The following is a 15,539-nucleotide window of genomic DNA, read 5'->3' as shown; positions in this document are numbered from 1 at the left end:
GTAGGTTAAATCCCAAGAACGACCATTTTGCATACTGTCTATTTTCTTTGCAAGTATAACAACCTCTCTATTTCCAACAATTAAGATTTTGTTTAAAGTGCATATACTCTTCCTGTACTTAGGCGGCAATTGTTTTTGATCTTTGCCCATGCTAGATGTACTTTAAATTGCTGTCGGTTCTGTTGGCAAGTTCAAAAATGTCACTGGCTGAGAAATGTACAATAGTAACCACATGGCATTGCCCTTAACTATATGGTACGGTACTCATAATACCCATGGGTAGCCTCATTTCCCTATTAGTAGCCTCACTAATCTGATCTGGTCTGCAGAATCTTGACCTCAGACAAGTGTAATTTTGGAATGACTGAGTAAAGCCGCAGCATATTTAATGAACATGTAAATACCACTTCAAAGCCATGTGATTCTCATAATAATGAAAGTGGAAGCACAAATTAGAAGGAATTGCTTACCTAGTGGTATTAATTGATAATGGAATATGGTACTGCACTTGTACACAAGTAAAATCAGTCATCAGGTAATACAGATTAACAATTGCGATGGAATATGTCATTGTCATGATTATTCATTTTCTAACTTGTAAATTCTAATGCACATATATGTAATTAAATTTAAACAACACATATTAAAATGTAGATTACTGAAGCATTCTGCTTTAGCGCAACTACATCAGATCTATGTTAATTTTTAATACTGATGATCATGTAATTGTTTAAAATACTCACTGTGGGATCCTATATTTGTTTATACACGATCTCTTCCCCAAAATAAAATATTTTTTACCCAAAAATTTTCATACTCTTGGAGAATTATTTTCCAGACGAAAAATATGATAAAGCGATTTGGATGACATGATCCATATACAAGTTGATTCAGACTATAAGATGAAGCTAAGATTGTCTGGTAAAAAAAGTATCATCTTATAGGCCAGCAACTACAGTACCTAAGTGGAGGATAGATTCTTCACCATGAAACTGAAGAATCATTCCCAACTGCTCTAGATTAGCACCCCACCCTGAATCTGACATGTCTCTGAACATGTAAGAGTGGTGGCGTGTGCACGGAACTCTGGCAAGAAGCCGGTACAATTTGTCCAATAATTTAGATGGTGGTGGAAATCCCAAACCAGAGCAATCTGAAAATTCAAGGAGGGGTCCCTGTGTGGTTTCCAAGCTGCTAAAAGTAAAAGCTGGAGTGGATGCAAGTGAAGCCTGCCTAAGGGAACCAGGTCCACTGTGACATTCAAGGTCCCCAGCAAAGAGAGACAAAGACAAGATGACAAGCTAAGCAATGAGCAGCTCATTACCTGGTATTCAATATGGTGAGTACCTGGATGTTCACAGGCATGGACTCAAATTAAAAGTTGTATGGAATTTTTAAATTGGAAAAACTAGCCTGCAACATGTGTACTAATGCTGTGATTATTCCTAACAATCTCCCAATTTAAATATTTAAATATAACCAGTGATCTAACTGAATCAGTTTGCTTCAACTGCATCCAATCAGACAGCAGTGCAGCAGATACTGTTTCTACTAGCTAAAGATACCAAGGGTTGATATGGAACAAAGCAGACTGATGACCCTTGACTAGCAAAGAAAAGATGGAAGGAGTTGCAATATTTTCAAAATGACTGCCAGGGTGGCCATATTTTAGGTAGGCGCATCATTATCATTTTGGGCCGATATCACTGGTAGTCTTCAAGTGAAAGCCCAATGCTGATATTGCTTTCCAGCTAGAAGCAGCATTGATAGCAAGAGTTTCAAGATGGCCACCATGGTTGCCATATTGGCTGTGAGATAGTCACCATTTCATTTAGGACAAACTAGACATCATCTGAAGTCTCCCACTTAAAACCTCATATTGACAAGACTTTCTGGTTTATACTTTTTTTGAGGGTCAAATAAGTATCATAATATTGTATATGCATCGTGTTTTATGGCAAATCAACATCACCACTGTGGACCTTAATCCTTTCATGCTGTTTACATCAAGGACTGGACAAATTGGTCATCATGGATTGTCAACGCTGTGGCTCATAGTGGACAGATCAAGTTCAACTACCCCAGTACACCAATTAGAAAATTGCAGCAACATAATTATGTAATAGTGAACATCACTACACTGCATGGAATTTAACTAATGGTTCAGTTACAGTATACAACACCATTTAATATTCAAAGACTCATCCACTAAATCTCATATATATATATATATATATATATATATATATATATATATATATATATAGTGACAGTATGTAGCTTTTTTTGGGGGGGGGGATAAAACTTATTATGCAATACTTACCTGTCACTATTGCTTAGCTATCTATTTTCATGCTAGAAATATACCATCCGTACGATGTCAATACATCCACCTAGAGTGGAGAAAAAGTCAGTATGACCCTTTGACCTTTTGCACACCACTCTGCCACATGCGATGCACAGAAGGTAGATATACCTATATGTCATCTTTTTACACACAACAATTATGCAAGACATCAGAACGGGGTGGGCGGAGGGGAATTGTCAGTCAGGTGGGTAGGCTGATGTCAAATTGATCAAAAACAGAAATTAACTGTATTCACCATAGAGGGAGAGGTCCACAGAATATTCTCGTCTCTCTGAGTAACACGCAGTGCCGTTGAGAAAAGATGCCTGCACTGTTGTGCTAATGAGTTGAGATAAAAAGAGGAAAAGATAGTATGGGAGTGCCAAAATGCTGCTCTCATAACATCCTCCAGAGAGGAATGATTAAAGTAAGTCCATGACATAGCAATGGCTCAAACTTCATGGGCTTTAATTTTCATACAGGTGAGGCTTCAATTGGTTAGAGACTCATACACTCATTTGATTGCCTTGACAATCCACCAAGAGATGGTGGCAGCTGAAATGTCTATGGAGCCCTTAATAGGGAAAAAGAAACATTTCCTACCCTTTTTTTTTTGTTGCTTTGGAGACATTAAGATAAAAGCAAAGAGCACGCACAGGGCATAAAAGTCTATCTTGATCATCCCCTGCACATATTTTACTGAGACCGGGAATCTCTATGGGTAAGGGGGCTACTGAAGGTAACTGATTTTTTTTACAAGAAAACCAGGATGGCAGAGAAGGGAAACAGAGTCATAGTTCCCATTAAACCTAAGACAGCCAGAGTCAATGGACAAGGCATGAATTTCACTTCTTCATCTCGCTGAGCCACGGGTAAGAAGGAACAGTTTAGAGTGTTAGATCCAAAAAGGAAGCTTCAGTCAATGGTTCAAAAGGGAGACCAGTCTCTGAGGCTCAAAAAACTTTATACGATCGACAAGATGCACATCTGAACTGATGTCTGTGCCCTGTGAGAATTTAATTGTGCTGGAGATGGCAGCTCGATAGTCTTTGATAGTGGATACTGTACATTTTTTGGTCTCAAAGAGGAACAAAATGAAATCAGCAATGGAAGTTACAGAAGGCTGGATAGGATCAACATGTTTCCTACTCTCCACATGGCATCATAATCTTTGGATACAGAAGCTCTCCTGGCTTGGACGATGCAACTGGTGACCCTATCCGAAAATTTATTCTGGCAGAGAGATCATCTGAGATGAGCCAGGCGTGAAGGTGGAAAATGTCTGGTCTGTTGTGGAGATGGGATCCCTCCTGTGTGGTACAGACCTCTTTTATTCCACCTCCTTTTTTTATTATTCAAAAGACATAATTAACGTGACAATATAAAGGAGGACAACTTTTAATTCAGTGCAACAATTCAACAAATACTTCTGCAAGTCAGTTATCAAAACACGGTCAGCACTTAATTAGGTTCTCTGAGAAATGCTCACGGACAAAGCTGTTATGGTAGATTGATGCATTTTACGTTTAATTACAAGAGGACACATTGCACTTATGACTATTACACTTAAAAGGAACTAAAAGATAGAAACAGAACACAAATTTCAATTGAAAAAAAATTATTTAATTTGTATTTATTTATTAAAGTACTGCCTCCACTTGATCAAAATTTCCTTACATATCGTTAATTGCAGTGTACTAGGAATGTCGTTTGGAAAGAAAATAAAAAAACTGTATGAGTTATTTTTAAATTTGATATTTCACAGTGTTGATTACAATTTTCAGGTCCTATCTACCGTTTTCAACAATAAAACGAGCGATAGATCAAAGTTTCTGTTACCAATTCTGATTGCGATTTTCTTCAAGTTCAACAAATAGGGATACATTTTTGGGGTATTTTCGGGTTTTAAAAAATGGGATCCACGCCTGACACTGTGTTATAAGTGGGTTCACGAGTTATCGAGGGAATGGTGTACTCTCTAATAAACAATGTTATTTTCAAAGTTTACGGTTAAAGTACAGAAAAAAAAGATTCATAGATTAGCTTGCTTGTGTATCTTTATTTCAATCTATGATGCCATTTTATTCTTTGTGGAATAAACAAATAGAAAACATTATAACAAGCATGTCAAAATGTTGCAGTGTTCTTGATTGTACACACCCATGATAAATAGTATGGCGTTCATTTATAACCTATTTTCAAGTTTTATATGTATTACTGCTGCCAATAATTTCTTTAAAGTGGATTTCAGAAATAATATGGAAAAAAGAGAAACTATGATAAATTAATTGATAAAGACATCAAGAAATGTTATCAAGGTATAGTTTTTACAGGTAAAGGTATAAAACTGAATCATGACAGGGTCAGGTTTATGGTGTTGGGGTTTCTCCCATCTGTTTGTTCAGTGCACCAAGTTGCAAAGCAAATACAACAGAATCTATAAGAGATGCAATAAAACCCATTATGGCTGCAAAAAAATCTGTAATGGACCACCAACAGATTGAGTGGATTTCCACTTTTCAGTGGGCACTTAATCCCCCGACCCTCCTTCCACATCCACTGGATTGAGTGGGCAATCTGTAAAACATGATGCATGTACTAAGTCTTTTAGTGAAAAACTCGGGTTAATATTGTTCTCCGTTTATAAAGAAGTGGCAATAACAGGATTTTCAAGATGGTGGCCATATTGGATGTCCAAGCCACAGCATGTTATGACAACTAGACATCATAAAACATTTCACGGACACGATTTTCCAAATGGCTGCTGCGACCAGCTAAATTAGACACCCTAGGATATCTTTCCGTGAAAACACCATGCTGATATGACCATACATTCAGGAAGAGTAGCAATATCTAGATATTTAAGATAACTGTGGAGGCCATACTGGATGTCCAAGTAGCACCACTCTCATTTAGGACCTATGGTTGAACGTGCATATAAGCTTTCGAAGCAGTTTAGTATGAGCAGCAATGACAAAGTTGCACTTATTGATGGACAGTTAATGGACCATCCCATAAGGTCTTCTGGTCTATGATCACCAGAGCTTAAAACTACTTAAAAATCTAAACAGGTCATTTATATATGAACATAAAAATGCATGCCTATCATAATTTATGTAGGTCAAGGGAATTTTGGATAACTGTTCTCACAAGATTTCTCCTTCAACTCTTTTCTATAGGGTATATTACAACAAATATTTTTCAATATGGACTTCTAAATTTGAGAAGCAAGAAGGGTTGAGATGCATTTGTGTTTCTTGTGTGAGAGTTTTGTTTCATTTTTAATGTATCTTTAACAATCTGAGTCATACTGCTATATGCCTGCAGTGTGGCCGTGTACAGTGATGCCTAGAGCTGGAGGCCTCATGCTGCAGATATGTAGCATCATGACACACCCAGCCACATTATCCTGACACCAGGCTGACAAATCCTAACACTAGCCTCTTCTGCTAGTACCACTTTGACTAGTCTGGTATAACCTGTAGGGTTCAAACACACGACCTAATACATCAGAGGTGGACACTCTTACTATTTAGGCCACTGGAGCAGTCAATGAGAATGTACCAATTTCTATGCTTTTTACACTGCTGAATATATGAATGTAAATATAAGGTATGAAAGAATAGAACACATTATTAAAGAAATTACAGAAAAAAAATTCTCATGTATAAACAGATCCCTCTTAACAACATTAATACTGAAATAAATGTTAAAGTTTAAAATGATGATGAGTGACACAAGAAAGGCAAACCACTGTATTTCTATGTAGCCAGAGTGCCTACCTAAGTTCCTTAATTTCACTCTCCTTTCTGCGGAGTTCCCTTCTGGCAGTGATGAAAAGACTGGAAATGTTGGACTGAAGTGTGCAGTTCTTTTTCAAGTACTCATGAACCAGGGTCTGCTGGGTGGCCAATTCATTCTCAAGATTGGCAATCTTCTTTTGTGCCTCCTCAAATTTGTTCTGCAGCTGCATAGATAGTAAATAAATAAATAAACTAGATCTACTTCCATGGCTCACTCTGGTAAGAGTCCAAAATTTTAGAACCAAGCCCATCCATCAACCCACCCAACCACAAATGTAGCCAAAGGATCATACTCAAAAAACATAATACATATGTTGTCTTCCTTCTATGCTTGCATGTACAAAATCCGACAAATAACCTTGGATAAACATTACTGTGACTGACATTCAGAATGTTACATATTTGGCCAGGAACATTTACCTGCTCTGAAGGTTACTGTCTATTGCTAATAATGAAGTTCTGCAGCAGTTTTTGAAGATTTTAAAAAAATATATAATTTCAAAAAGTTTAATTGGCAGTTTGAGTACTTGAATACAATTCAACTTGCAGAGCCAATAAAAATATAGTTATGGACAAACTTTTTGGGGCCATAACAAACCCCTCCCAGTATAATGTCAAAGATTATATCTTCTTTTGCTGATGGTTAACACATAGGCAAGATTACGAGGTCTGGTAAATTTTCACCAAGTTACTAGAAGATGAGGAAAGACCAAGGGCATCCATGTATCTTAACATCATCATAATACTAATGCTGGCATTGCTCGAAAAAGGGACAGACAACTGTTTTTCCTTATCTTACAGCAGATGAGCCAAGAAATTTAGACAAAACTCAAAATGTGTTGACCCTGATGTACTTTAATCTAGTACACAATACATACATAAGTCACAGCCCTGTAGCCTCCAAGTCACAAGTCTCCAAACTCATCCAGCAATTGATTTATGCGCTTAAACTACTTAAATGTCAGAATTTAAGAGACGCCACTTCTCCCTCTGAGACCCCATTGTGAGCCCCTCTGCCTTCTTTAACTGTACAATTAGCAACACTCATCTTTCATATGGCTTGCTTGATAAAAGTTCTACTTATCAATATCAAACAGATGGGAATTTATACAATGTCACTTAATTTTGCTGGTCTGTTTAAGCTAACTGCCCATGCTGCTACAAAGTGGTCTCTGTAAAAATCCATGCTTTTGAGAGAGAATCACAAATCTTTTGGAACCTAGGCAGCCTAAACATTATGGATACACATTCATTAAAAGAAACATTTCTAGAACAAAGCTGCCTTAGCTGCCCTGCAGTTACAGTAGCCACCATGTATTATCTTGTGTTGAGAAAGGAAATTTTTCAGTATATTACGAATCTTCTAGAATATTTTTTCAGTATATTATGAATCTCCTAGAATATTTACTCAATTACATTAATGTTAGGAATATATGCCCTACTGCCTCCTGCCCTCCCAGAAATGAAAACTAGTCTTTCTTGTCTATAGTATATAAACATAGGGCAATAACTCTTGCCAATTATCTCTCCTTGCTTGAAACATAACAACCAATATACAGAGAGATTCATGAGATGAATCATTAAGTTTGCTGGAGTATTCTGCTACAAAAAATTACATCATGCTAATGAAGGTAGGAAACATTATTAGGTCTTTAAGTTTGTTCTTACAGTCGAAATAAGTCAGTTTTACGAGCACTCTTGAAGTTCAATGGGCATTTCATTCCACGTTGCTGGGCCCTGGCTTGCAAAAGAACGTTATCCATATGACTTCGTTTTCATAGTGGGAATAATGAGTATATGATTGTCAGAAGAGGAGCGTAAGTATCTTGCTGGTGTGTACACAGGGGTGAGGTCGGATGGTATGCTGGACTGGAGACGTCAGTGAAACGAAGCACAGAGAATAAATTTTGTGTTTGATTCTGGATCGAAAGGATAGCCAGTGTAGGGTACAGAGCAGCAGGGAGGTGTGCTCTGACTGTGGTACTCTAAGGATGATCCGAGCAGCTGTGTTTTGAACTTTTTGAAGTTTCTGGAGTAGATATTGAGATGAACCAGACATAATTGAGTTACAATAGTCCAGTCTTGAAAGTACTAATGAACACACAAGTGTTTTAGTGGCATCAACTGAAAGATATTTGCGAATTGAGCTGATGCGTCTCAGCTCAAGATATGCAGCCTTGCATATGTTCATGACATGTTGGTGCAATGTGAGAGAACTGTCCAGAGTAACACCTAGGTTTTGTACTGACTGAATTTAATGTTGGTGTTGCTGATATTTATTGCTTGAGGTAAAGGATGTGAATGAGAAAGTCTCTGTGTTGTGATCAGAATGGCCTCAGTTTTATCATCATTCATCTGCAGCTTGTTACACATTATCCATGATTTCACATCAGAAATGCACCTCTTTACACCTGGGATGGTAGCACCAACTTCAGTTGGGTGGCTAGATTTTTATATTTGGGTGTCATCAGCATACATTTGGTGAGACACTGGATGATGATCTACGACACTTGAGAGTGGCTGAGTGTATAGAATGAAGAGAACAGGTCCAAGAACAGACCACTGTGAAACAACACAACATAGATTAACTGGACTGGAGTGTATTCCATTTGCAGACACAATTTGTGTCCTGTTGACCAAGTAGGACTTGAACCACAGTAAGGCTGTATCATGAATGCCAAATACATGCTGGAGACGGTGAATATATCATGGTCTATTGTGTCAAATGCTGCAGACAAATCAAGGAGGGTGAGGACTGTAATCTTTCCGCTATCCAACGCAGAGAGAATGTCATTAACTACTTTTAGAAGAGTAGTTTCAGTACTGTGGCACGGGCAATATGCAGACTGTACATTGCTAAAAAGACTGTTTGAATTTAGATGAGATACAAGCTGGGATAGAACAACCTTTTCTAAGATTTTTTATATGAATGGGAGATTAGAAACTGGGCGGAAGTTCTTTAAATCATTATGGTCTAGTGTTGGTTTCTTCAGCAGAGGCTTTACAATGGCAGTTTTGAAAAATGATGGGAATTCCCCGGATGAGAGAGAGGTATTAATAACATCAGTTAGTGAAGGCAATACTGGATCTAAGCACTCAAGCAGCAGTGATGTTGGGATTGGATCAAGTTCACATGACTCTGGTGCACTCTTCATCAGGATTGTACGTACGAAATCCATAGAGACAGGTTCAAATGCTGCTGATGGTTGCCACTCAAATTCTGTATCCCACTATATGGTGACGAGTCAATTGAAATTGTGGTGTCAAGCTTATCATTAATGGTTTGTACTTTGTCACGGAAGAAATTGGCAAACATGTCTGGAAGGTCAACTGGAGAGAAGGTAGTTGGTAGTAGTGTAGATTTGTTCCTTGACATTAGCTTGTTAGTAATCTCAAAGAGCTCTTTGCAGCTGGAACTTTCCATGATTTTAGTACTGTAGTGGGCTAATTTCGCTGCATGGACTATATTTGTGACATTCTTCTTAGCGGCTTCATAGATTTGCTTATGAATAGTGAGTTTGGTGGAAAGCCATAGCCTCTCAGCTTTACGACAGTCTCTTTTAGCAGTGTGAAGCTGGTGCCTAACGCTGCTATACCATGGAGAACACTTTTGAGTTGATACTCTGCACTTAGTAGTTGGGGCATGTTTGTCGAGCAATGAACGCAGGCAGTTATTGAGTTGTTCTGCTGTAGGAGGTAATCAACTCATTAGGTTTGCTTCGATGTCATCCATTAGTTTGGTTCTATTTATCATACGGAGGTTTCTCTTAGTAGCAGATAAAGGTGGAGGGTTAGGGACTGATACGTCAAGATGGCATATAATGCAGAAGTGATCTGATGCAAGTTCATGGGATACCAGGGAGGACCTTAGAATGTTATCATCAGGTCTATAAAAAATTCAGTCTAAAATGTGACCATATTAATGGGTGGGTTGGTTAAGTGACTGAGGTTGAAAACATGTATGGAATCTAGGAGTTTTTACATGTTTGGGTTTCCAGGACAGTCAAAGTGAAAGAATAATCAGGTTGCCACCTATCAAATTTCCTTACACCAGGAGATTCGGAAACTGCTCCAAAAAGAGAGATTCAGTCAGCTTGTTTTTTTCTACTAGGAGAAGGGCGGTATAGGCAGAAAAAATGGACTGACCTTTGCTCCAGTGTGAGTGTGGTTTGGACTATTTCAAACGATGTGTGGTCGAAACTGAATGTTTTTTGTGGTTAAGACATTTGATCATGGAGTTCTTTGTGATGACAACAATTCCGCCTCAGCAAGAATGGCGGGGGAACAACTTGATGGAGTAACCAGTGGGTGTTATATCCGTGCACTTGGGTACATCGCCTGATGTTTTTTTAGCCATGTTTCTGTCAGGAAAAAGACGTTGATATTCTGGTCATTGATAAAATTAACCATTTCTGTACGGTTTTCCAATGGTCCTACTGATTAGGCACTGAATAATGCAATACGCAGAGGTATCTCCTGGATAGTTGACACAAAGTTTGACAAAATAATAGGGATCTGAATTAGGTTATCTAAATTAACAGTCAAATCTTTAAACTGTTGAGCCAGAAAGGGCATAATCCTGGGAGATAACTGGAATTCTTCCTGTTCTACGCTGGCCAGCTTTGAAACATTTCTTTTTTTGCTTATGTTTACATTTAAGTAATGACAAATGTAGTCCCAGTTCGTTTAGTCCAGAGCACAATAGTGTGGAGAGCCAGGGAGTGGTCATTTAAAGCATTTAATGAGGGTCCATCATAGCAGAAACGGGTTGACTGGTGAGTATCACATGATGGCTGTTTGTTCAACAACAAAGAAGTTGTAGCAGTGGAGCAAGACAGCGGAGAAAAAGTCTAATTGTTCTCGTTTCCAAAACAAGGAGATGAAGAAACACATGCGCACTGAACAGCCAATACATGATGAACACAATAACGTAGACGAAGACAGGCAACAAGCACATATATGATGAAAAAGGCACAGCTGCTTCAAACCGGTTAAGCGATACGGCCATCTTGAACATCCAATTGCCTTTGATTTTCATTCTTGTACAATAATAATAACACTTAATAATAATACTAAACATTTCACAATGAATGAACTGAACAGTAGCAATCTGATGACATATTGGCAACACAAAAGTACATAATTCACTGAATAACTGCAAAGGAAATATGTACCTCATCAAATGTGTGCTCTCTATGTTTAACATCCTCTGTCAAGATATCTGAATATAAATCAAGGCCCACAGACATGCTACAATTACTCTCTTCCTGGAGATGCTCCATCATCACTTCTGGGGGAAAAAAAAAAATCATGATTAGCTCGATGGAAGACAAAATGAAAAAATTATTCTGAACTGGTTTCAACGCACCTTTTTACCTCATGTTTTTTTTATAGGAAAAGAACAATTTTAATTATGCAAAACTTGCATAGCTTTTACTATGATGAGAGCCTCATCCATTCAATGTGAACACATCCTCCCCTAGAGTGGAGAACTGTCAAGATGAGACATTCTAGTCTTGTGTATCACATGTCGTTGCACAGAACAGTCATTTCACAGATGGATGGAAGGAAGGCATATAGCAACAGCAATGGCTAAGTACTGCATAGTTAAAATTCACTTTATCCCCCACACACAGGGTTCAACACTGACATTTTTAAGTAGAAAGCCCACAGGACTTTCTGCTTTTGAAAACTGGTGATCCTTGCACTCGAAAGATAAATGAATGTATAATTTCTGCCTCTGGAAGATGTATCAGTGCAGCCATCACTAACTGACAAAAACTGACTGGAGAAAATGATAAGATCCTGTTCTGACTTACAAGTATAGCCAACAGCCTAATAAATTTCTGACAGTAATTGTCCATCAGGTAGGTACTGCCTATTTACAAACATTTTGCCTTGTCTAACATAACGTCACATAGAATACGGGCCAAAGGTCATGCTACAAGGCAAAGTGGGCGACTAAGTCACCTAAAAATATGTAAACTTCGCCTTCTTCTATTAGGAAAGCAAATATGACCTTGCCCTGTGATTTTTTTTAGAGGAACATTGCATGACTGTACTTTAATGCTTGCTACCGGTCCAACTGTACGAATCGGCTCTAGTTCTACTAATATCACGACTAACAGAAGACCGTTTCGGCAACTGACAACATCACAGCTAGAACTTAATGGGAAAATTTAAAATTATAATTGAAAATTGGAGAATTTGTGACTTTTTGGCATGCAGCATGATTCCATGAATCGCTTTAGAAAGTTGTGAAATTCACACCAAAATCTCAAGAGTTGGCAGCTGGTTGAACCAGTGTATGATTTTCATTTAATACTTTTTTATTTTTTTCTCAACAACATTTAAAAATGTGGGTTGTCAGATTTCTGAGAAAATAAGTAATTTTCATATCCATTTCATACAAGTATCACTTGATCTAACAACTTTTAAGGTTTGCTTGGCCATCCGGTAAACGGTTATGCTTTGCCACCACGATGTTTGCCTCTTGTGATGCTAGAGTGGTTTTCATACCTTAAACTTAAGGTAAGATACAGATATCGAGCTGACTTTGAAAATAAAAGTCTACTAGACGAATCTAATCCACCGAGTGTTTGGATTGACTCAGCGTAGATGTTTATTGCAAGCACCCAAATGATCCACACTGCACCCTCCAAATACTCTGGTTAGAACTCGATAAAGTTAACTCACAATCAGTTTAGTTACGACTCAATTATGTGATTGTTTCGGGCATCAAGTGGTGGCAGAAAATTCCCGGGTTTTTCCTGACTGTCATCAATATTTACAAAATTCCAGGACTTCTCACGGTCGGGAAAAAATTATAATTTCTCGCAAGTTTTTCCTGATAGTGTGGGAACCCTGAAATTCATTTGGAATAATTGGTGAAAATTTCGTGGATTTTTACTGGATATAAGAAGAGAAATTAAGGTAAGAGTGAATGCATGTGCATGATGTTTACAAAATTTCCAAACAAGTAAAAACTCTCTGGGGCACAAGCAGCTAGTCACAGCTTAGCGTTGCTGGGGCACAAGCAGCTAGTCACAGCTTAGTGTTGCTGAGGCATAGCAGCAGTGATACTAAGTATTATTTTATTAAAGATTTAACTTTAAAATGCAAATTAAGTAGGTCAGAAACGTATGGGACAATGCTATGTTGTGGAATTCGCGAGATACACTGTGTAGCATGTTTTGATGTCCACTAACAGTGTAACAAAAGTCAAATTTTCAGGAATATCACACACAACTGGCAACCAAAAACGATACTTTTCTACAAAGTAAAGTTATAATGTTTTTATCAGACTTTACTTACCCTGATGTCTTTTCTCTAATAAATTCAAATTCTCACAAAAGACTCAGACCTCTTTTCAGGTTTCGTTGGCCTACATTTTGTTTGGCTGGAAAGCGATGAAAACCAGGAATGCCGAAATCGGGTTAAGTTGAAATATTATTCTTTAATGAATTAAAATAATGGCACTTTTCTATAAAGTAAAATCATAATGTTTTAGTCAGACTTTACTTACTCTGATGTCTTTTCTCTAATAAATTCAAATTCTCACAAAAGAAATGGACCTATTTTTAAGTTTTGTTGGCCTACATTTCAGCTGATTGGAAAGTAATGAAAGCCGGGAATGCCGAAATCAGGTTAAGATGCAATATGATTCTTTAACGAAACAAATAAAAATATATTATGCCTATTGGAACTGTAAAGCAACGTTTCGTTTCATTCAAGAAACATATCCGTCACATGAACCAACTTATGCATACTTCGGCATACCTCGACTAAGTCAGAGTTTCCTCTGACCCTTGCCACCCCATTTTTGATATTTGGACTTTTATGTTGGGGTGTAGGGTCAGAGTCAATTCCTTATCAAAAAGTTGGAATTTGCCATCACTGTGCTATACCTGCATGAAATCAATAGGAATATGATTTATTTTCTGAAAAATAGCAAATATAGCATTCATTATATCTTTAATCCGCTGACAGACGAGATGTAACTAGTGTTGGTTAAATTTGACCTGGAACTCGCCATTTGCATCTCGAGTCACAAGACTACACAAATCTCGCAACCTACATGTCAATGACATGTAGGGAACTGACTGTGACCCTACATCCAAACATAAATGTCCAAATATCAAAAAAGGAGTGGCAAGGTTCAGAGGAAACTCGGACTAACTTCGAGTACTGTCGCACTGCAACAAATTCAAATGTATGTCAAAGGAACATGAAAATGCATACATTTGCTAGTGTCATATTTTCATTCTGCCAGGATAAAGACAGCACAGTAAGTATATTAATTACACATAAATTAGTGGATGAGTGTTGATATATGCTGCCAAATGTGTGAGATATTCCTGAAACTTTGACCACTCATTCGGATGTCAATGTCATCGAAACATGCTATACAAGGCTGTTATTTGGATAGTAAGACAGAGCACTAAAACAAAACCAACAAGCGCTATGTATTATACTGTAGGACTATCAACGGAACATGAAAATGCGTCTATTTGCTAGTGTCATATTTTCATTCCGCCAGGATAAGACAGCACAGTAACTATATTACACATAAATTAGTGGAAGAGTGTCGATAAAGGCGGCCAATTGAGATATTCCCGAAACTTTGACTACTCATTCCGATGTCAACCGACATCGGAACACGCTATACAAGGCCGTTATTTGGGTAGTAAGATATAGCACTAAAACAAAAACATTAGCTATTTTTTTACACTGTAAGACTAATCTCCAAACCAGCAAAGTGGCCGGAACTGATATAAGGGGAACTGTGCATCATGACAGCTAAACATCGATATAAGGGGAACTGTGACACCCACATCGTAATTATCAGGATCGAGACCAGTGTCCTGGTCTTGCATTGTAGGACAACTATACCAACTTCTTAACTCTCCTTTCCTGCAAGCAGACGCAGCCTTCGGTTTGTTTAGCAAAACTTTCGTATTCCAAGGTCGCCAGTTGGAAAATTCCAAAACTATGTCTTCGAATGAAGAGAGAAACTATCAATGAAATGTATATATACACGTAAAATTACATATTTCACTACTGTAGCATCAAAAGTAGCGAAAAAGTTCTGCTGTTCCCGCCGCAGATGAGACACTGGTACTCATTCGGAATCCTTTCGTTGATCATCTAAGAAACATGCGCAGCAAAAACCGGAACTGAAACTGTAGCATCGACAGTGAAAAACAAACGAATCCGGAATCATTTGAACTGATCAAATTCATTTTGTCTTCTATAATGTTGAAATATGTCCTCTCAGTTATTAAGATCCATCCTAAAGCAAATTCAGAGTTATACAAGAAGAGGTCTGCTTTGTCGTCAGCCAATCTATGGAATGCCACACCACCGTATATCAAGTCAGCAGACTGATG

The 15,539-nt window shown here is 37.9% G+C and overlaps 1 protein-coding gene across 1 annotated transcript in view; it reads right to left on the bottom strand.

Annotated features, from left to right (window-relative positions):
- LOC149786005 (uncharacterized) overlaps positions 1-15,260 on the bottom strand; it is a 30,674-nt gene extending 15,414 nt beyond the window's left edge. Inside the window, exons 1-3 of the mRNA XM_089976292.1 lie at positions 15,047-15,260; positions 11,325-11,440; positions 6,130-6,314 (exon numbers count right to left, since the gene is read on the bottom strand). Coding sequence (XP_089832418.1) covers positions 6,130-6,314; positions 11,325-11,435 — 296 coding nt within the window. The 5' untranslated portion in view covers positions 11,436-11,440; positions 15,047-15,260. The remainder of the gene's footprint in view (positions 1-6,129; positions 6,315-11,324; positions 11,441-15,046) is intronic.
- Between the last annotated feature and the right edge of the window lie 279 nt (positions 15,261-15,539).

The sequence above is a fragment of the Sinohyriopsis cumingii genome, chromosome 12 (genome assembly GCF_028554795.1).
Source record: "Sinohyriopsis cumingii isolate HCF-2022 chromosome 12, ASM2855479v2, whole genome shotgun sequence".
Lineage (NCBI taxonomy): Eukaryota > Metazoa > Mollusca > Bivalvia > Unionida > Unionidae > Sinohyriopsis > Sinohyriopsis cumingii.
This window is presented reverse-complemented; position numbering and strand designations above follow the sequence as displayed.